General features: G+C 51.3%; 1 protein-coding gene across 1 annotated transcript in view; it reads right to left on the reverse strand.

Annotated features, from left to right (window-relative positions):
* The window catches only part of Dscaml1 (DS cell adhesion molecule like 1), a 320,228-nt gene that overhangs the window by 48,967 nt on the left and 249,457 nt on the right, over positions 1-21,804 (reverse strand). The window contains exons 9-11 of the mRNA XM_052188455.1: positions 16,945-17,223; positions 16,455-16,574; positions 15,394-15,570 (exon numbers count right to left, since the gene is read on the reverse strand). Coding sequence (XP_052044415.1) covers positions 15,394-15,570; positions 16,455-16,574; positions 16,945-17,223 — 576 coding nt within the window. The remainder of the gene's footprint in view (positions 1-15,393; positions 15,571-16,454; positions 16,575-16,944; positions 17,224-21,804) is intronic.

Below are 21,804 nucleotides of genomic sequence, written 5' to 3' on the forward strand. Positions count from 1 at the left end.
TAATCCTAGGTATCCCCCTGCCTCTGTTTCCCTGGTGCTAGAGTTATAGGGATGCCACCACACTCAGCTTTTTACACAGGTTTTGTGGCCCAAACTCAGGTTCTCTTGGTTGTGCTGCAAGCACTTTATCAACGGAGTCACTCTCCAGCCTTATCCCCACTTCCCGTTTTTAATGACTAGCCCAGACACTGATCTTCCCAACCATCTCTCCGGGGACAGCTGGCTTTTGTTACCAAAGAAACCTTCAGATAGAGGAAGAGTGGACCTGGAGAGGTCCAATCTCAGGTACCAACGGAGGGTGAGGGGATGATTTGAACATGTTCAAGAAGGTGGAGGCCAGCACCTGCTCCCTCCAGCTCCCCGAGGTCATGCCTCACAGCCAGCTATTCTCTCTGAGGCCACCATGTGTAGATCTGATGTGGGGTGGGGACAGGGGGGAAGCCCTAGCCCCAGGCCCCCCCCATACCAATGTCTTAGCACATTCCCCTAGTCCCGGCTCATCAAATAATGAAGCAGATAAACTTTATAATGCACGGCGTTACACTAGAATATACAATAAAATGCGAAAGACAAATAACGAGGTGTAAGTTATAATGAAGAAAAAGCCTGCAGTCAGAGACATCCAAGTATGAATTATTGACTAAGGTTTTACACTCTCAAGGATGTGCGCAGGAATATTTTTCCATCAAAGATTTGCATAATTCACTCGTATAAACCTGGGTGGAATATAGAGTGAGATTTTACATCGACAAGCCGAGCCTGGCACTGCAGATGCCTCCATGTTTTACGGGAGGGTGGGAACATGAGGGTGGGGGAGACGCAGCTGCTTCTGCAATACCTGCAGGGAATGAGCAAGGCCTGCATCTGAACCCCTGGGTGGGTCTAGGGCCTAAGGTAGTTGGGGGAGAGAGAGGTGATCTTGTTTATCACTGACTGACTCTCTCTCTCTCTCTCTCTCTCTCTGTGTGTGTGTGTGTGTGTGTGTGTGTGTGTGTGTGTGTGTATGTGTATACAAAAAGGAGGAGGAGGGGGCAACTTCAGCCTTTGCACAGGTCAAAGTTGGGAAGGGGAAGGAGACAGGGAGGAGGAGTCTTTGGGGAAACTTCCCAGGTCTGAGCCACGGTGAGAAGCTTGCTCCTCTAGGCTGTGCCTTCCATGCAGGCCTCCAGTACCCTGTGTCAAGACACCTTCTATCCAGACAGCTTCATACCAGGGCCTGCAGCTTCCCAAGTGGAGCACAGACTCCATGTCAGATTCCACTCACCCTGTGGGTGTCCTACCTTCGAGCAGCCTACAACCTGCACATCTGCCTCAGGGCACTTGTCTTTCCAATCAGTGTTACCCAGAGACAGACTTGTGGATAGTCAGAGACAGCGGGGTCTCCAGAGGCCTTTGGCTCCCCATCCCTGCACAGCAACCACATCTGGGGCTGGCTGCCCATCCTCCTGGTTGGCTAGATGTTTTTACAGTAACAAGTGCCAGGCACCACGCCCTACAGCTCTTCTCACTGCTAGCTCAGGGGAGCCATTGAAGGTGAGGAGGAGGAGAGCTTGAAGAATTTGGGGACCAGGAAGCCTGAGCTCTAGTCTTGTCACTACTAGCTTTGTAGGCCTCCAGCACATTAAAGTTAGAGTCTCTGTGTCCCACCGAGCAGCTGGGGGGGGGGGGGGACACAATAAGCATATGGATCTCACATAGCACCTGGCCTATGGGGCTCCGTTCCCACCCACAAGTCACCCTGTCTCACTCTAGCTCTAAGGGAAGTATTACCTAGACCCACATGCTCCAAATTTCTGGCTCAAAATGCTTCTGGGAGATGATTCCACAGAATCACAGTGCCCAGATAAAGGCCCACTTCGTTGCACCATATCCATCAGCCACAGGCATTGCTGAGCACCTGAGACATGGCGGGGCTGATTGAGAGGCACTATAAATGTAAAACAGACAGCAGATTCCAGAAATGTAAAGAGAAGAGAGACTTAGAATAGCTCACTTACATTTTTATATTGATGATATATGTTGAAACTGAGTTAAATGAGTGGTAGGATTGCAACGTGTAATACTCTGTATGTGGGAAGACACTTAGGCTCTTTAGGGAAGCCATTTGCCCCAAGGTCACCCCGCTAGCAGGCAGAGTGCCCCTGAAAAGAGGAGAAAGCTGAGCACAGTGGGTCACATCTACAGTCCCAGCTATTGGGGTGCTGAGGCAGGAGGATTGTTTGAGACAGTTTGAGTCGTATAGTGAGGGCCATGGAGGAGGAGGAGGATATGGAGAAGGGGGAGGGAGAGGTAGAAGGAAGGAAGAGGAGGAGAAGGGAGGGAGGGAAAGTGGGATGCTGGGACGGAGGGAGGGAGAGAGGGAGGGAGGGGGAGGAACTCCAAAACATATCTCAACAGGCAATCACATGCGGTCTTTCTTGTATACCTGTACACTCACATAGTATCATCACATGTGAGCCAGTGGAGTTTCTCCCCCATATGCCAAGGGCCTTGTGTGATTGCTTAATTGAAGGGGCCATGAGTTGATACCTCTGTATACACTGCCCCCCCATGCACACACACACACACACACACATACACACACACATGCTCGCCTGTGGTCCTTTGTGGTGGCAAGCACGCCATGTGGCAGCATATTCTGTGTACTTTCCATGAGTGACCTCCTCAGAGGGGCTCTGAGCTACTGTCCCCTGCAGCGAGGCCCAGTCTCCTCCCGCTCCCTCACTAGCTCCATGGCCTTCTTGGTACCTACAGAGCTCTGGATGCCATAAGCAATGGTTTCATTTTTGCTTAGCTCTCCTGATGCCAGCCACAGGAAACGCATCTCAGTAGCCCCATTCTTCAGATAGGAACCTGAGGCTTCCAGCAGGAGCTATTCACCCTGAGCTGTGGTGACAGAGCTGGCTGTCTCTCACCATCTGCCTCTCTGCCCTCCTTGTGTGCAGTCTCTGTTTTTCAGAAACGGGATTGGGTTGTCACTAATGTGTGGGCTCTGTGCACTTGCTGGTAAAGCCTCAGCACATAACCCTGGGGAATGAGGGAGGGACCAGGGTTTTAGGGACCCAGACAGAAGTGGGAATGATAAAGCACAGGACAGAGTCCTGGGTGGATATGCTATTGACAACCTTGGATTGTTATGCTGTTCCCTTTAGGTGGGATGTAACCCTGAGAGACATGGTGAGCAGTGGGCCCATCACTTAAAGCTTTTCATCCCTGTGCCATTAAGTGACACTGGAGTGTCCAACATGGGACAAATGGTGGTAGAGGGCATAGCAGCATCCTGGTAGATTCCAGGTCCTTCCCTGACTCTGGGTCTATCACACTTCTCCTGCAAGGATCCCCAACTGGATGTGCTCTCCCACATGCTGTCTCCTGGGTCTGACGGGAAGACTAGTGGGCAGAAGTCTCTGTGGGCCTCAACCTGGCACATAGCTATGCAAAGGATGTTCTGTGGGCCTCTGTGAGTCTCAGGCAGCCTTGATAGGCCATTGAACTCCAGCCACTGCCAGTTAGGCCTGTGGATCTAAAGCCTCAGCCGTCTCCTCCTCCTCCTGTTCCCATGGGGCCTTACGGGCAGGTGCAGCGGACGGCAGAGAGGGACCTAGAATAGAGGGGCACTGATTACAGAGAGCAGCCATCCTTCCTGAAATCCAGGGCCCTCCGGGGCTGCCAGCCCAAGAGAGAGGAAATCAATTTCAAAAACAGGACAGTTGTCAGAATCCGATGTTACCGGTTCCGTCTGTGAAATTACTCTCAGGCTGGCTCCTGTCGCCCCTGAGGTCCTGCCTGGATCAGCTGCTATTTACATTTTAATTTGATGTGAGAGGCCGATAGATTTTTAAAACACCATGAGAAGGCCGCTCAGCTCAGCACCCACGTTTTGCCACCACTCTCAGCTTTAGAGGTAGATTTTATTTTATTTTTTTTAAACAGGGTCTCTCTTCTAGTCTCCCCAGCTGTCCTGGAACTCACTATATAGATCAGGCTGGTCTCAGACTCACAGAGATCTGCCTATTTCTGCCTCCCAAGTGCTGGGATGCAGGCTCTTGAGTTCTAAGACATTACACTATGGACTGAATTTGCCAACCCGGCTCCTACCTCAGCTCCCAGTTCCCAGCTCCCAGCTCCAGCTCCCGCCCCCTTCCCCAGGTCTCATTTCCTAACCAGGGATGGGTCTATTCCTTAAATTTGCAGAACACTGATTTATGCTTTGAAGAACACCTCATTCCTTGCTTCAAAGGAGGCTAGATTAGGATCTCTCTCTCTCTCTCTCTCTCTCTCTCTCTCTCTCTCTCTCTCTCTGACACACACACACACACACACACACACACACACACACACACACACACACCGCCAGTGTGGAAGCTCAGAGAGGTTAAGCGATCTGTCTGAAGTCACACCATGGTGATCTGCAAGAAGGACCTCAAACCTCTAACAGTTCACCATGTTCCTTCCTTTAGTGTTAGCCCAGATGTCTCCTTCCTGGTTGCGCCCCAACACACCCTCGGATAACTTTTGGGAGGAGTTCAGAAGAAGGCAGAAAACAGGAGGTGGAATGGGGTATGTGGGGAGCAGAGGCCAGTCCTTATAGGCTGGGGCTGGGGCAGGAGGAGGGGACTGTGTGGCGGGCTCCCTCTGGGTCTGGCTCCCTCCCTCTCCTCTATGGTGACAGGAGCTCAGCTGTCTTTTCTGACAGTCCTCAAGCCACTAGGGAAGGAAGCCTCAGCTATGAATCCCCAATGGAGAAGCACTGCCCTGCGGGAAGAATGGGAAGAAACCGATGACAAAGGCCGCTTGTTGGAGTCTGAGTGGCTGACAATGAGGCTCTTGGGTTCCAGTCACAGAAAAGCCTCCATTGGACTGAGGGTTTACTATGCACCAGGTACCGGGAATGAAGATAATGGCTCCTCATGGATGGGGAAACTGAGGTTTGGAGAAGTAAATAGTCTATGGTCACATAGCCAGTCGGAGCTCAGGGCATCTGGGAACTTACTGGCTGGCCCTGTAACATCGGACACAGAGAGGAACAGGATGGGGCAGAGGTTAGGGACAGGCAAAATAGGTATCTGGTGCTAATACGCCGGGGCTGTGATGAAGGCTGACTTGGGGAAAGAGTGTTGGCTTGGAAATTGAGGACAAAGGATGCTCTCCCAGATGGGTGTTCTAAGGATGGTCCAGGAAGTTTTCATACCTGTTGATACCGGAGAATTACTGTGAAGCTTAGTAACTAACTCATTATGGGGCATGTAGCTCAGTAAGTTGAACTTAGCGTGTGTGAAACCCTGGGTTTAATCCCCAGCACCATATAAACTGGGCAAAGCAGCCCAGGAGGCAGGAAGAGCAGAAAGGAAGGGTCGTTTCCAGCTATGTAGCGAGTTTGGGGCTGCTGTGTGCTACATGAGGCCCTGTCTTAGCAAGAACAGACCCCTCAGAGTAAAATGAATGTATGGTGCAGATGCCACCCTTAGAGGCTGTAACTTCATAGGTCTGAGTGGGAACACCCTCAGCCTGGTGGCCTTTACCTGACCAGAGTATAGTACCATAGGGCTGGACTCTTGGTCCTTCCCCTGCCTCAGGCAGAAGGTCCTCAAAGCCACCAAAATTAAAAGCCTGTTAGCAAAGTCAGGATTTACCACCACCAAGGAGGGTCTTGGCTTTTTTAGGAAGTCTTTCTGGAAGCGTCACTGAAATTTCCCAAGTCTTTCTGGTGAAAAAAGCATCTCAGAGAGAGGAAATGGGTCTCTGGAAGCCTTCTTTTTTGCCCTCTGGTGGACAGCTCTCGGAGACAGAAGGTGCCCCGGAGCAGAGCTCTGAGGTCTGTACTCCCAACCTGTCAGGGGAGAAAGTGTCCTCCTCCTCTTCTTCTCTTGGAAGCTCTCAGAGCCTTTTATTTTTTTGAAAGGATTACACGCAGCTTGAGAGGTTGGGGGTGGTGGTGGGGGGCCCCTTCCCCTCAAGCCCAGCGTGTTCTCCTTCCCTGCAAAGCCTGTGTTTCCCACCATGTTAACAAGCTCCCTGACAAGAACAAGACCTGCTTGGCAGTGTGAGATAAGCCACCACAAAGGGGCATCGTTGGCACACTGGGAGGTGGGAGCAGTTTCTACTCAGCCACTCAGCTCAGCCTCAGTGGAGGCCCAGCCCTGCAAGCCTCCCCTGGGACAGTTTGGGAGGTGGGGTACCTTCTGGTTGGTGCCTGCTTTGTCGCCTCCCCAACCCCCATTCTTAAAGAGCCAGGCCATGGCGTTGTTAATTTGATTGCACCCGCCCCGGCTTCCTGTCGCCCCTGATTAGGCAAGCTCCACCTGAAGTGTGAGATTGGTTCAAATTGTGTGGCAGCAACCAGCCTGGCCTTGGTGACGAACAGGCAGGGAGTAGGCTGGGGAGCTTCAGGACCCCAAGACTCCAATGATGCAGGCATTAGGCTCAACCAGGAAGAGTGTGTACACATGGAAAGGCTGCTGAACTCTGGGTCACTGAGAAGGGTGGGACCTTGCAGCCTCAAACCTCAGGCCTGTCTCTGGGGCACAGAGGGTGAAGATGATATCCTCAGCCCCACCAGACCTTTCTCTGTCCAGCTATAAAATGGGGCCGTCACTTTCTCCCTTGGCTGCTGGCCAAGGTATGCAGGATCCGGAGTGGAGTGGGGGATGGGGACCCATTTTTCCCTACTGAGAGTGCTGGGGGGAAAAAGACAGTAATAATAATAGCTAACATTTATTGAATGCTGATTATGTGCATGCACCGTGGTTAATGCTCTCCACGAATTAGCTCATTAAACCCCTCCCCCACAGCCCTCGGAGGTTTGGGGGTGTGTGGCAGTGATGGCTAAAGATGGCTTGGGACTGACAGAATCCTTTTAGAAACAGAAGACGTGAATGTCTTCCTTTGGCTACTAGGAGAAGGTGTCCTGGGTCATCGCTGAGAACACCTCAGATCTGGAGTTGCAAGCATTTTCTGGAAAGGGCCAAATAGTATTCTAGGCTTTGCTGGTCATTGCATCACCAAAGAAGCCACAGACAGTGAACAAGGAAGGCCGAAGGGAACTGGCTCTGCAGGTGCACGCCAAGTTTGACCCTAAGCCTAGCTTGCAGACCCCGGCTGTGGCATTGTGAGCACAGGTTCAAATGGGCTTGAGGACCTTGACTAAGAGAGAGTTTTGGCTAAGAGACTGTTTGCGGTCAGGACAAGATGGCTGTGGTGTGCCAAGAAGGTTCCTGAAAGCCACTAGCCACGGAAGATGTGGTTTCTAATCAAATGTGAGGTGGGCATGCTGCTTCTAGTAAGAAGATACACAGAGAAGATGACATGACCTCACAGAGGAAAGCCATGTGGCAATCAGAGCAGAAACTGGAGAGATGTTTGTGCAACTCAAGGAATCCATGACTTGCTGTAATCCCCAAAGAAGCCAGGATGCTTCCCCAGGGAACCTTAGGGAAGCAAGCACGGGGGCTAGTGTCACCCTCTGTCACCCTCTATGGACTGTGAAAGAATCAGTCTGTAGTGTTTTGGGGGCACTTAGTTGCGTGTACTTTGTTGGAGCAGCCAGGGGAAACTGAGGCAGTTCTGGAAGCAGCAAACTTAGGGGGTGGGGGAAGGTGGATTCTGTACTCAGTCTGTAAGTCTTGTCTTCTAGGTCAGGAAGAGGGCCAGCTGGTTCCACAGGGAATTGAGTCCTGTAGGGTCATGATGACTAGCATCTAGCTCTATCCAGGCAGGTCACCCAGTGTGCTGCCCCAGGCTAACCAGTCACCCCTCTCTCTCCCCGTCATCTCCGTCATGGCTAACACTGCCATCTCTTCTCTTCAGCCTCAAGTGCTTGACTTTCTCAAATGCTTGGCACTGTTCCTCTCTAGTCCCTGCTCAGGGTCCTATGCCATTCCTACCGTAGAGGAGATCATGCCCACACGTCAAGATGACGCCCCTCCCCCAGTTCCTCACTGCCACCATATGGTGCTCCTCGCTGTCCCCTATGCCTTTGCCTGGCTGCCGATGACCCTGAAGCCACCTTTCTCCTTTTGCTCCTATGGGCTGTACCCCAGCACCACCCCTAACGGAAGCTCTGACCGGTTCTGCAGATCTGCTCCAGGCTCTTCCATCTTTGACTTGACTGATGGCAAGGCCACTCTGTAGCCCTGGCCTTTGCCTCCTATCCCAGAGGCTTGATGTAGTTTTCTATTCAGTCAGTAACTCCTGGAGGCTGCAATGGAGACTTAGCTTTGCCTCTCCCTCTTGAAGACTGCTGATTGGAGAGTATCTCTCCAGTGTTCATTTGCAGAAACCCAATTTCCATCTGAGTGTCAGGAGGGTGGGGACTTGATTTTGACTATGGCATTTATAGGTGTGCCCTTGAGGAGGTGGTGCTGAGTAGATCATTAGGGTAAGTAGGGCCAATGATTGAATTCTTGTGGAGTTTTAAGGGGGAATGAAGGGATATACACACATGTATGCATTTGAACATTTACAAGCTGTTTCTCACATGTCACACCCTGTCTTGGGTCTCTAGGTTTATGAACCCAAATAAACTCTTTTTTATTAAGACTTAGTCAGCCTGTGTCTTTATACTGTTAGCAACAGGAAGCAGGTGAATACACAGACCTTGGCACCATGTTGGATGACGGGCTGCTCGGAGGGAACACGCTCATGGCTTGCCTGAGGTAACAGTGCATTCACTCAGAGGGGCTTTCATCATTATTGGGGAGCAGCTCTGGGCTCTCTCTCCCCAGGGCAAAGGTTAGAGGGGCTTCTCAGCTCTCTGCCTACCATTCTGCATTGATTTACCTACCGCAGAGAGCCCTGTGCACAGGGTCCTGAGTCTCATCTGAGCTACCCTGAGTGGCACCTGGGAACTGGGCTTCATTTGGAAGCAATTCAGTGCTGTGGTCATGGGAACATCAGGGGCGGGGAAGTGATAATATGTCATCTGTCCCCACCTCTGAGGAGTGGCCCGGGTGAAGCACCTGGAGATAAACAGGGAGTGGAAATTGAGTGAGCAGGACCAATCTCCTCAGCAAAGCCTCCGGTCTGTAAGGACCTGGGCTCTTTTGCTGATGAAGAGTATGACTGGGAAGGAGACTTTTCTTGTACCAGGTCCCCTAGGGACTAGGTCTGGGGATGTGACAAATTGTTCTTGTTCCAATGACCCTATTAGTGTCATGAGGTCAGTCAGCTGTCCTACATTTTGCTTGTTGAGAGATAGATATTTTATCTCCCACCCCTTGAAACATTTGGGCTATGGATTCTGAAAGGCAGGACCAGGAACCCATTCAAGCTCAGGGCGTGAGAGAAAGCGAATGAGGTAAGGCCCCCACGTCTCAGTAGCCAGGGTGCAGGCGTCAGGAGCAGGTCTCCTGTTCAGGCCCTTCCTGATCTCTGGATGCCGGCTTTGTCTTCCGTGTGTCTTTAGAGGCTGCAGATTCCTGGGAGCTTTGACAACTCCCTGATTTTCTGTGAAGAAGGCCCAGGGACGAAAGGAAGTTACATCCTGTCCTCACTTCTGCTTGATGAAGCACGAGACACGGTGTTGCTTCTTACTCTATGAAGTCTGGAAATCAATAAGGCCAAGAGGCCACTGGCTAATCATTGCCATGGAAATCATCACGCTCTCCGTCTCTCGCCAACATCCTTGGAGTCCTCTACCCTTGCCTGCACAGAAGACTCCCTCCTGGCTTGGCACAGGCCATCCTGAGGCTGACCAGTAGCCATAGTCTAAGTGGAGAAAGAGCCAGCGACAGCCCCCAAATCCCACAGTTGTGTTTGTAAGTGGTGGTGGTGGCTCAGTTGGCCCCGAGTCCTGCCCACCACTCAGTTTTCTGTCTTCTCTCCAGATGGCTAGCAAATCTGGTAGGGCATCTGCCTTGTCCTTTCAGCTTTTCGGGAGCTCATAGGGCCAAGGGAAGAGTCTGGGAGCCACCTAAGACGCCAGCCTGCCCATTCCTAGCACACAGTGTTAAGGTGCTAGGGATTCAGATCATACACGGGGAGGGGAGATGAGCCCTGGACCCCAAGTAGCTCAGAGATAGTGAAGATTCTGGCCTCACCACCAGCAAATACGCAGGTTTTTCTGTGAGGAAGGCCCAGGGTTGAGAGGAAGTTACAGCTACTGTACCCTGGGCTACTCTTCTGCTAGATTGTTCTGTGCCTTGGTTTATCATGCCAAGCAGGGCATTATGTGTGTGACATCCCGAATTGCGTGTCCTGGCATTGTCTATGTGAACTGTAAATAGTTCATTCAGGTTGAGGGCCCAAGCAAGGGAGGAGAGACGACAAAAGAGGTATTGGGACTGGAAAAGATGGCTCAGGGGTTAAGAGCATTAGCTGATCTTCCAGAGGACCTAGGTTCGATATCCGGTATCCACGTGGTAACTCCAATTCCAGTGGATTCAACATCCTCTTCTGACTTACGTGGGCATTAGGCATACACATGATGCACAAATATACATGCAGGAAAAAAAATACCCATATGCATAAAGTAAAAATCAAATAAAACAAAACAAAAGCATTGGGTAGCTTGGAGGTGGGTGTGTGGCATCCAAGTCTGTACCAGATGTATGATGAGACAAGGGTTTGTAGTCTCTGGGTCATTGACTCCTGTCCTTGTGGGAGGGCAGCATCCCACCACCAGGTCAATGGACACACCTCTTCTGTCTGATAAGAATTGTTTTCATTTGAACAGGGACTAACCTGGATTACGATCATAGAGTTGACTGTGCTTCCTAGGGTTTTGCACTGTGACCTTGGGACCAGCAGTCAGCTATGCCAAGTAAGCTGATCTACTACCACTCAGGTGCTTCCTTGGGTCGGACTGGCCCCTTCCATCAACCCACCTCAATTAGGGTCTGGTTTCTTCCATCCCACTTCCTGTGATGCAGGTGTGTGGAAGCTGAGGGCTCTTGGAGCTGACTTTAATTGGCCTGACATTTTGCTAAACAAACAAAGCAAAACTCAGAGCAAACAAAGAACCCTTCTGGGTTTAATTGGCCATGAGCTTTGTCTGTGGCCCAGTCACTGGAGCCTTTAGAGAGGTGGAGGGGAGAGGGGGCAGGAAGAGCACCTGTCTAATAAAGATGGGGGCCAGGAGTTCTTGGGGGGCCATGCCATGTGATGGTGGCATCAAAACACAGCTAGTTCCCTCCACCCTGAAGAGCAGCTTGGCTTTGTGCCTGCCTCTCGCTGAAGGATTCTCTTTGAAGATGATTTCTCTTCCCCTGCCTGTCAGGGGAGCTGGAATTGTCTCCTCCCTTTGGTCATTCTCTCTCTCTCTCTCTCTCTCTCTCTCTCTCTCTCTCTCTTTCTCACTCTTTTTTCTTTCTTTCATTTTTTAATTTAAGAAGGAGATTAAAGATAACCCTGTGGATGTGGTATTTTCTCCTGCTAATTCTATTTATTTTCAATCAAGTCCTGGGAGAGAACTGCCTGGCCCTCTGGAAAGACTCCTAAGGCCGCTGGAGCCACTGCTAGACAAGATAGAGGTGGAAAAGCTCAGATAAGGACTGGGTTTTCTAGTTTGGGTGAATTCTGATTTTGTGGGTGAGAAAACCAAGTCTCAGAGGAAGGAAGGCAAGGAAGGAAGGGGCGGCTGATGGTCTAACCTGCAGACACAGAGATGTGACCCAATGACCTCCATCCACTATCTCAGATTCTGTGGAAAGGAACCATTGCTAGTTTCCCAGGGAGGATGTGGAGAGAGGATCATCGAGTGCCACATGTGAAGGGGCAGGTCTGGGTTCAGGGACTTATGAGCTTAGTCATAGCAAGATTCTGGGGCTCAAAGAGGAGTGGGGGCTACTCAGGATTGTCTTCTGGGATATCCAAGGACTTGGACAACTAATTTTCTGCTCCCCTAAATCCTTGGTGCCCTGGAAGGGCTAGATAGTTTTAGATGTCAATTGGACTGTGTTATGGGATCCCTGGAGACCTGACAAGAGTGTTCCTGAGGCCAGTAAGGTCATCTTTCATGTGCATGCTGCCAAATCAGATGGGAACCCAGAAGGCCAAAAGGACTCGGGACACCGACTCCTCTTAAAGCAGGGGCACCGGTCTCCTGCCTGTGGACACCAGAGCGTTGGCTCCATGGTCTGGCCTTGGATGGAGTTACACTACTGTAGATTTGCTTTTCTAAGCTGTTATATGGAGACAGCCAGAACCTCCCACACAGACAGAGGTCATCCTATGGGCAGCCCTGGGCCTCAAACATCTCTGTCACCGTCTACCTCTTTGGCTGTGCCATGTCACTAGCACCCCAGGGTCTGTTACAGAGAGCTGGTTGTGGGACTTCATAGGCCCCCATTAGTATATGATTCAGTTCTCCTAAGAAAGTCCTAAGAAAGAGGAATAACATCTGTTAGCAAACCTGCCACTTAAAGCCAGCGAGAACAGAAGCTCTGTTCCAGTCACCACGGCATCTCCAGCCCCTAAACCAACCGTTGCTAACAATGGTCAGAAGCAAACCTGTGTCAAGCACTGTATAAATTGTTGCCGATGTGTAGTCTCATTGAAAATTTACTAGTGAGAAAAAGTACACACGCCCCTCCCCCCTTCACATCAGTGTGACCCTCGAGGGACCTATAGTAAGCTGGAAATATCTTAAGTTAAAATATGTTGAATGCTCTTAACCAGATTTCTGGTGGAGCACAGGGGGGGGGGCAGGAAAAGTAAGTGCAGCCTCCATCAGGAGCTGTCCGCTGAGCTTCCTACCTTGAGGCAGTAGACAGGCGTGTTTCTTGTCACTTGGGAGTATCTGTCACTGCTGTTGCCTCGCATTGGGAAAGAGTACTGAACCAGAGTATCATTACTTGGAAAGGGGGCAAAATTTGAATTTTGGAGTACAGTTGTTACTGACTGTATGTATATTACCTTTGCCTCATGATAAAGGTTGAAAATGATGAAGTTGGAAACCAGCTACGTTACAAATGTTAGCCTACAGTGGAGGACACCAGGCTCACAGAGGTCACAGTCTGCGATCTCATAGCTCTCAAGTAGCAGAGCTGGGATTTGAACTCAGGGATGTCTACTCTACTTTCCTGGTCATGGAGCAAGCACTATTTCCTGTCCAGTGAATGCTCAGTGACCCAAAGAGTCAGCACTGTGGGGTCAGGGATGTGGATGTCCCCTGAGTGTAACCCAGGCAATATGTCCAGTTTGCCCTGTATGGTGCTTTAGGAGATGATGCACCCTCTGACTCATTTTCTTTCTTTCTTCTGCTTGGGGACAGTGGGAGCAAAGGTCAGTTAGCCCTCTGAAGGCTTAGATTTGATACCATGGAGCTGAATCAGGCCAAATATTTTCTGAAAGTGGGAGATACAAGGCAGAGCTTTAGGTGGTTGCCTCTGCAGGTGGGTCAGGGGTAGGGCTGGTGGCACTGGGGGATTTACAATGGACTCAGAAGTGAATGAGCTTCATCCAGCCAACTCACTGGTAAACTGTGCACACATGTGCATATGCGTGTGCGCTCGCGTGAGTACATGTGTTTGTGTGTGCATGTGTGTGCCTTTGTGTATGTGTGTGTGAGCACACAGATTATCAAGGTCTTATTCCACCCTTCCATTTCTGTAGCATTCAGAGAAGCGGGAGAAGATGAATGGAGGAGAGGTCTGAATAGGGAGAGAACAAGAGAGAGGAGAGACAGTGTCTCAGGTGGCTACTGGTGGATAACCTGGAACATCATACTGTGCAGAAGCAGTAGAAGAATAGCGGCTACAGAGAAGACCAGGTACCCGCAAGCTCCACCACAGCTGGGCCACAGAAGCATCTTCCAGCAGCCAGTTCCATACAGGCTCGGTTGGGCTGTTGTATGGAGGCAGCCAGACCCTCCCACACAGACAGAGGTCAGCCTATGGGCAGCCCTGGGCCTCAAACATCTCCGGCACCGTCTACCCCTTCTCCTCACCAGCACTGGGGTAGACTGAGGGCTCAGCATGGCTAGGACAAGCTGTCGGGAGAGCCAGGCCAGGATGGGAAGGAAAGTAACAGAATAAGGAATGGGGTGTGTGTGTGTGTGTGTGTATGTGTGTGTATGCGTGTGTGTGTGTGTGTGTGTGTGTGTGCGTGTCTGTGTATGCGCGCGTGTGTGTGTGTGTGTGTGTGTGTATGTGTGTGTATGTGCGCGTGTGTATGTGTGTGTGTGTATGCGTGTGTGTGTGTGTGTGTATGTGTGTGTATGTGCGCGTGTGTATGTGTGTGTGTGTATGCGTGTGTGTGTGTGTGTGTGTGTGTGTGTGTGTTGCGCGCGCGTGTGTATGTGTGTGCGTGACTGTGTATGCATGTGTGTGTGTGTGTGTGTGTGTGTGTGTGTGTGTGTGTGAGCTGGAAGGACAGGCCCAGGCAGGCGAGCCTTCCCCTGTGGCTCTCCCTGGCTGAGGGATGTAGATTGATTGCCTGGCTTTATGAAGGACAAAGTGCTTTGTGATGGCGGGAAGGAGGCTGCTCCCAGCACGGGGATTCCGCCCGGGGGCTCCCTCAGCCTCCATCTCCTGGCAGGGCATCCCTGTCTGGATGAAGGCCCAGGATTGTTCGTGGAGGGATCTCCTGAGAGGTGTAGGGCAGACTGCACACAGGCCCTACAGCTCCATGTAGCTACTCTAGAGGGACATTAGAAAGAATGGCACCGGTGGCCATACCTGTGTCCAGTCAGGGACACACTGTTAAACAGGAAGGGCCTGACACAGACTGAGACCCAGACTATTATGCCATCTTTATAGATAGGGTAAATATAGTTTAATAGGGTCATATGTGCTTATCAATGCATGGCTGCTGTGGTGCTTAACAGAACACAGGGACAGCAGATAAACAGTGGCTTCCAGGGCCATGAAGGTAGCTCTGGGTCGGGAATTCAGATGTCATCCCTTGTGTTAGAGTGACAGAGTTGTGGTGCCCCTGTGTGCTTCTAGTTAGTCTCAGCTTCTGTGTTATTTAAAACAGTTTTATGAGGTTTGTAAGTTAGGAGTGAACTTCTAGTATAAGTGGGGAGACTAGAACCCAGAGAGACAAAATGACCTTCCAAGGTCACACAGATCAACCAAAAGCTTTACCTACATAGTACACGTATGTAGGCTGTAACAGGTGGTACACAACTCAGTATGTATTAGGTAGCTGAAAGGAGTCATTTGGTTTTGGTATTGGGATTGGATTGCCAACTAACCTGTGAACCGAATAACTATTGTACAGCTACCAAGACCTGTGTCCTTGCCTTGAGACAGGCCAGAGTGTGTCTTTGCTTTGGATAAGCCTGCTTCCACAAGCCTCTAGGAGGCTCCCAAGCGCACCTCTGAGCAACTTTGCTGTTTCTGGACAGAATAGCAGAATCCCAGGGAGAGGATGGGCAGGCATTGGAGAACCAAGACTGACCTTGATGGCCCCTGGTGGCCTTGGCAGGATAGGGGTGGGAGGAAGACTCACTTTTCACGGTGAGGAACATGGCCTTGCTGATGTCGGTGCCCACGCCGTTGCTGGCCTGGCAGAGGTAGTAGCCAATGTCCTCTTCCAGGACGTGGCGGATCAGCAGGGAGCTGTTGGGCAGGATCTGGATGCGGCCGGTAAGGGGCACTGGGTGATATTGCTGGGGGTTCCCACTCCCTGGAAGGAGGCAGCAGTTAGCGGGTATTGGGAGTGGACTGGGTGTGACCTAATGCCTTCAGAAAGGCCTGATAGGGCTTGCTTGCCCCCCTGCGGCCATCCCACAGCAGAGCCACGCCATCTCACAGTACTGGCGCCACACAGCTCCTACTGCATGACGTGAAATACACCTCAGAGAGGTCTGGGTCTGACTTGGCTCTGAGATATGGAAACAGTCAGGGCAGTAAGTACCTCAGGTGGTCACTGAACTTGTTGGAATATATTTCTGAATAGAAAGAACCACCTTTGATCAGCTTGGCAACAGGGCAGAAGACTGAGTTCTCATATGACAGTTGCCTGGTCACATGCAGTTAGGCCTGGGGAAGAGGCTGCTTTCCAAGAGGACCTGGGGGACCCCTCCAACCCCAACATTAGCCATGGGCATAGTCTACATTGTGGCATCGTCAGATATCAAATGTGTCTTTGTGATGAGGCTGGACTAGGAGAGGATTAAGATCTCAGACTAGATAGGACTCCAGGGTGGGCAGGGGAGGGGTGGGGGAAATAATACAGACTGTCTTTGGGTTGCAGGAAGTCAAGTGGTGGGGAAAGAGGAATTTAGGGGGCTGTGGATGTATCTCAGTGGTGGGGAGGCTGCCTGTTTTGCACAAGGCCCTCAGTTTGATTGCCAGCATCACTTAAAGCAAACAAGATTTGAGGTCAGCATCATGCTGTTCCTCATCCTGGCATGGCTGATTAGGACTTCTAGACCATCTGATGTAGGGGTTCCCCAAGCTCAGAACTCAGTACTCTTCCTAGGGTAGGGAGTTGCTTGCAAGAACATGTCCCATGCCCGTCAGAGCAGCCTCTGGGTCCTCCCTGTTCTTCTTATAGAAGAGGCACACCTTTGGCATGTTTCCACATGACCTTGGGAGGTGGGTAGCCATCTACCGAGCAGTTGAGCACACCAGCTTTGCCATAGATGCCATCCTGGTTGTTGGGTTGCACCACAAATCGAGGGGGCACTGTGTAAAGAGAGGTGGGGAGAAAAGAGGTTTAGAAAGACCCGGTTCCCCTAGGTCTGGAGACCTCTTCCAGTAGCTGTCAGCCCTTCTTGGATCATTACAATGTTGGGAGCAGACAGCTTGTAAGGTCAAAAAAAAAGGGTGAGAGCTCTTGCAAGAGCTTCAGTGAGAGCTCAGAGTCATGAGTCCCAAACTTGACTGTGCTCTTGGCTGACCACGAGTATGGATGTCCTCCAGGTCTAAGTGAGAGCTTTGGGTCTCTCTGTCTTTAAGAAGCCAGCCAGAACCGACCTCGTAAGTTCCAACTGGAACTCTAGAGAGATGCTCTTGGGCTGCCCACCCCTCCCTGGGACTGGTCTGACCCGCTCACCACGCACGATGAGCTGGCGCTCCCTGCTCACGGTGGCCGCCGCGTTGCTGGCAATGCAAGTGTAGTTGCCGTTGTGCTTGAGGGAGACGCTGGAGATCTGCAGGGAGCTCATGAATTCCTTGCTCTCGATGGTCACGCCTGAGCCTGAGATGATCACCTGTCCGTCCTTTCTCCAGGTGATACGGATGGGCATGTCCCCCGAGGACACCACACAGGGGATGTAGAGCAGCTGGCCGATGGAGGCAGGGGGGAACTCGAAAGGCTGGATCAGAGGGGGTACTGTAGGAGGGGGGACAAGAGGATATGATGGGTCAGCTGGGGGCAGGGCTGGAATGTAGCTCCCCCAGGTCCCTGGAACTTTATTTTCCTTTGAATGCAGTATCTTCTGAGCACGTTCTGGTGCCCTGGCTCCTGTCCACCTGTAAACCCAGGTCAGGGCTTCCTGTCTCTGTGTTAGTCTTCCTTGCTCTCAGATTGGTCTTTGAATTTGGCTCATGGGCCTCCTGACCCCCTGCTTAGCTTGTGTATAAATTCTCATCTTGGCGGCCACCTCTGTGGACCTGGGATAGATGATAGAGATGAGGTATCCTGGAGACAAGTGAGGAAGGCCCGCTTAGATTCTCTCCCTTTTCTCTCCAGGACCACTTGCCTAAAACCAGGTGCTTCCAAACCAGGTCCTTTCATGAACTTGCCCCTCCCCGTGGCCTGTAGAACCATTACATGTGCACGGGAACCTCACTGACGCCTCCCCCAGCCCTGGAACTTGCCGATCTCACGTTACAGATGGCAAGACAGGTTCAGAGGAGCAGTGACGGGGATAGGTGACAGGAGGTGACACTGGGCCTGGAGACCTGATCTGTTTGCTCAAGTCAAGTCCCTTTTTACTAAGCAGCATCACTACCTCTGGAAAAAGACCCCAAACGTTCATTTGCAGGCCCCTTTGTCTCCCTAGGTGTCCCAAAATTGAAAAGGGAGCCTGCTATCCCTCCGGTGGCCACATGGGTAGAGTCCTTGGTCAGAGCTCTCCTCAGCCATCTGCCCTCATCTCAACCCTTGGGGCGGGGGATGGAGGGTCAGGGCGCCTGTCTGCAGCCCCGCGTCTCTGGGAGATGGATCCTCCTCTCTCAGCACTGGCGGGAACATCAGCCATTATCTTTATGATAACTCAATTAGGCGGCAGCAACTTCCCCAGCTCATAGGGGTGGGGGAGAGGAGAGCGAAGGAGACAGACAATTAGCTTAACAAGGATGAGCACGAGCAGATGAGGTCTCCTTTCTGCAGTCGAATAATTAAATTACAAAGCTGCCCACGGTCCTCAGCCTTCTCCCAGGCTCCTGCCCACCCCTCGTTGGAAGCCAGTGATGCTATTTCACCGCGGCTTACCCAGAGCCACGGACACAGCAGAGGGCACAGGCAAGCCTTGCAGACCCATGGTCGAAAGCAGCCAGATGTGCGCAGAGAGAGCGTCTGATTCCTTGGCAGGGTGGGGTAGGGAGGTCTGGAGGACATGGCCTTTAGGAAGGTACTGCTTCCACTGCACTTAACAGGGACCTCAGCAGGCCTTCTAACGCTGCCCTGGCCTTGCCCGCTACTCCAGCTAGGAGTCTATCATCATGACTTTCCATGCCCGAGCCGTGCTTGGCATGCCTTCCCCCACTGCCATGAGCTTCCCATGCTCTGGCCAGCTTGCACCCAACTGATTCCATACCTACCTTGGTGTTTGCCAGGTCCTAGGCCCTAGTCAGATGTCCCAGTCACCGGTCAGATCAACACATCTCTCTATTGCCCCTGGTCCTGTGGGAGGTTGGCTGGGACACGGGCATCTCTAGATAGATTTCTCTGAAACTCTGGCTCTACTGCCCTTTATTGATACTTCCTTAAGACACTGCTCTCCTTAGATCTCCCTGATGTGTGTGTGTGTGTGTGTGTGTGTGTGTGTGTGTGTGTGTGTGTAGGTCATACCTAGGCCTCTAGGCCTCCTTGAGTTTCTGATAGAATTGCTTCTGAAAGCCAGTGCAGGCTTGACTGCCACCACCTCCCTGACCTCAGAGCTAGGACTTATGTAACTGAAGTGATTGTAGGTGCCCCATAAATGCTCATCAGATAAGTAAATAAGTGGACATATGTCTGGATCTCACCTCTCAGGGTGACCTTAGGAGTTCCGTGTGGCGATCTGGGGGTGGGGCAGACAGAATGAGGGTTCTTCTAGAATAAGAAGTACCCTAGCTTCTCTGAAGGCACTGAATTCTAGAGCATTCTGGAGCATTCTCCACAGTTCTTCCTAGGACCAGGCCTTTTCTGGTGTGTCACCAACCCAGCGCTTGGGATTAAGGAGCATCTGGACTGTGAGCAGGGGCTTGTATCATCAGTGACACTCCAGAAGCTGGGGAGTAGGACATGCCACCAAGGCATGGGTACTCTGAACACCTCATTCCCGGGGGAGGGGGCAGAGCCAGAAGACGGAGACAGTGTTACTTGGCAAGGGGTTTTTGCCCTAGCAGAGGGGACTATCTCTCTCAGGGAGAAGGGATTTAGAGAGTGGTGTAAGTTACTAAGGCAGGTTAATTCATTAGTTAGAGAATTATGTAATATTTGTGAAATGCCTGCTCAGTGAAGGTATTACCGCTGTGTAGATGAGAATGGCAGGACCTTGCCCAAGTTGGGAGAGGTAAGACACTGCCTTTTGTGATTACTGGGCCAGTGACCTCTGGACACACAGACACAGGACTCAGCAGGGGAAGGTGTCCTCTGGGGGTGACCACAGCCTCAGGGAGCCGTGACCACTTGACCTGGCACGTGTGCTTACAAAAACGATACACAGGATGAAGGGAGAAGTCAGGCTGAGGCAAAGGGCAGAGGCCACCAAGGACTGTCAGGGAACGACACGGAGGAGCCCTTGAGGGGCCACTGAAATGCAGCAGCCAACACTCAGGTTGGGCTTAGTGACGCTGGTAGGATGCCCAGGGCTCCTTCGTGTCCCTCGTGTCAGATGACGAGACAACTCCTCAGAAGGCCAATGCATCATGTTTCCATCACATGGCCACTACCAAGTTATGCATGCCACGGTGGCAGAAGCCCTTCACCCACCTGGATAGCTGGTTACTTTAAATTGAAAGAGTCCCTCCTAGAGGAAGGACAGACACTTACAAAAGCAGGGAAACTCATGAAAAGTAGAAGATTCATGAGGCCCTCCCAAGGGTATAAAAGTGGCCGACGATTGCTAGGCAGAGTAGACTTCCTCCCACCAAGCTTTAGGGGTGCAGCCTTCCTGACGGGGTGCTCCTGTAAGTCACCCCCTACTCACGCTTCTGTAAATAGACTTGCCATTTTAGCCAGCTAGACTTGAGTGTAATAATTCCTTTGGTCTGTTAGTGCCTCACCTGGGGGAGGGGCGAGTAGACATTCATTTTCTCTGTTAAGGAAAAGTCATACAACCCCTTTGTAGGTAGTGGAAGGGCCAGGGCTTCTTGAGGGAACTCCATAGCTCCAGGCTGGCATTCTGACAACCCTCAAGTCCAGGCTCAGAGATGCCTTGTGCTGTGGGCAAGGGCATTCTCAGCACTGGTAGAATATTTGATAAGAACACGATTATTTTTTAGGCTATGGATACCTAAAAAGGAAGACCTGCTATTTAGCCAAGTCTTCTCTAAGCTCAGGGACAGATGCTAATAGAATGTGTGTGTCATCTTTCCCCCAGGGAACCAATTTTTCAGGATTGGGGGAGGGGTGTCTCTGGCCACATGCTTTCGTCAGTGTCACCTGAAGTCCCATGTCTCTTGTGCCCATGTCCATAACTTCTGCAATAGCTGGCCTGGGATGTCATATAGCGAGGTAGAGCTGGGGCTTCCTTCCTGGAGCAAGGTACCACACCAGCGCTGAGGCCAGAGACCAGAGTATCTACCAAGATGCAGCAACTACGGCAAGCCACACAAAATCTTGCTGTCATAAAGCCTTTATGGACACTTGTTTGGAAGTGTCATGCAGTACTGACCACCAGCCCAGCTCATAAACGCTTTATGGGGTCTCTTATCATCTGTCTTTGAGCTTGAGTCTTTTATTTACTGCACCTGCTTGCAAAGTGTGCACTGTGGGAAGTCAGATCCTCTGTCCACACAGCATGGACTCAAGAAAGATCTACATCTGGGGCCAGGACATCTGAATTCCAGGCTCTATTGCTTACTCAAGTGACCATAGGCAAGTGGCCTTGCCACAACCCCTGGCCTCTGCCTGAGCCTTGGTTTGTTACTCTGTACAATGGAGGGGTGCCAGAACTGGGGAGATGGCTAAGAGTGCTTGCCCCAAAAGAATGAAGACTTGAGATCTGATCTCAGGAACCATGGGGGAGCCCTGGGACTTGTTTACAGCCTTGGTGCTGTCAGGGGCAGAGAAAGGAAGATCACTGGGGCTTGTTGGTCACTAGCTTAGCTCCAGGTTCAGCAGGAGACCATGTGACCAGGGAGTGACCAAGCAGGCCACCTGATATCCATTTCTGGTCTCCACATGCATGGACAGCACAACACACACTACGCACACACACACACACACACACACAAACCAGACACAAAATGGTGGAGGTAGGCCAATTAATTTTACTCCTGTGACACTGAGTTTCCAGGTTCAATAAATCTAAATATTCTAGGAATAAGCAGAGTTTACTTCAGTTTTTATCATAACCATCCCTTCTCGGCAATGCCTTCTCTGACCACAAGGCCCCTCCCCTCCTGGCACTCTTGTATACAGTTTAGATTTAATGTCATGTATTGTATCCACTGTCTGTTTATCCTTAAGATGCAAGCTCCTGGAGGGTGGGGGATTTTGCATGTTTTGAGCACAGCTGTGTTGGTGAAACAGAACTAGCAC

Source organism: Apodemus sylvaticus, chromosome 7 (genome assembly GCF_947179515.1).
Source record: "Apodemus sylvaticus chromosome 7, mApoSyl1.1, whole genome shotgun sequence".
Classification (NCBI taxonomy): domain Eukaryota; kingdom Metazoa; phylum Chordata; class Mammalia; order Rodentia; family Muridae; genus Apodemus; species Apodemus sylvaticus.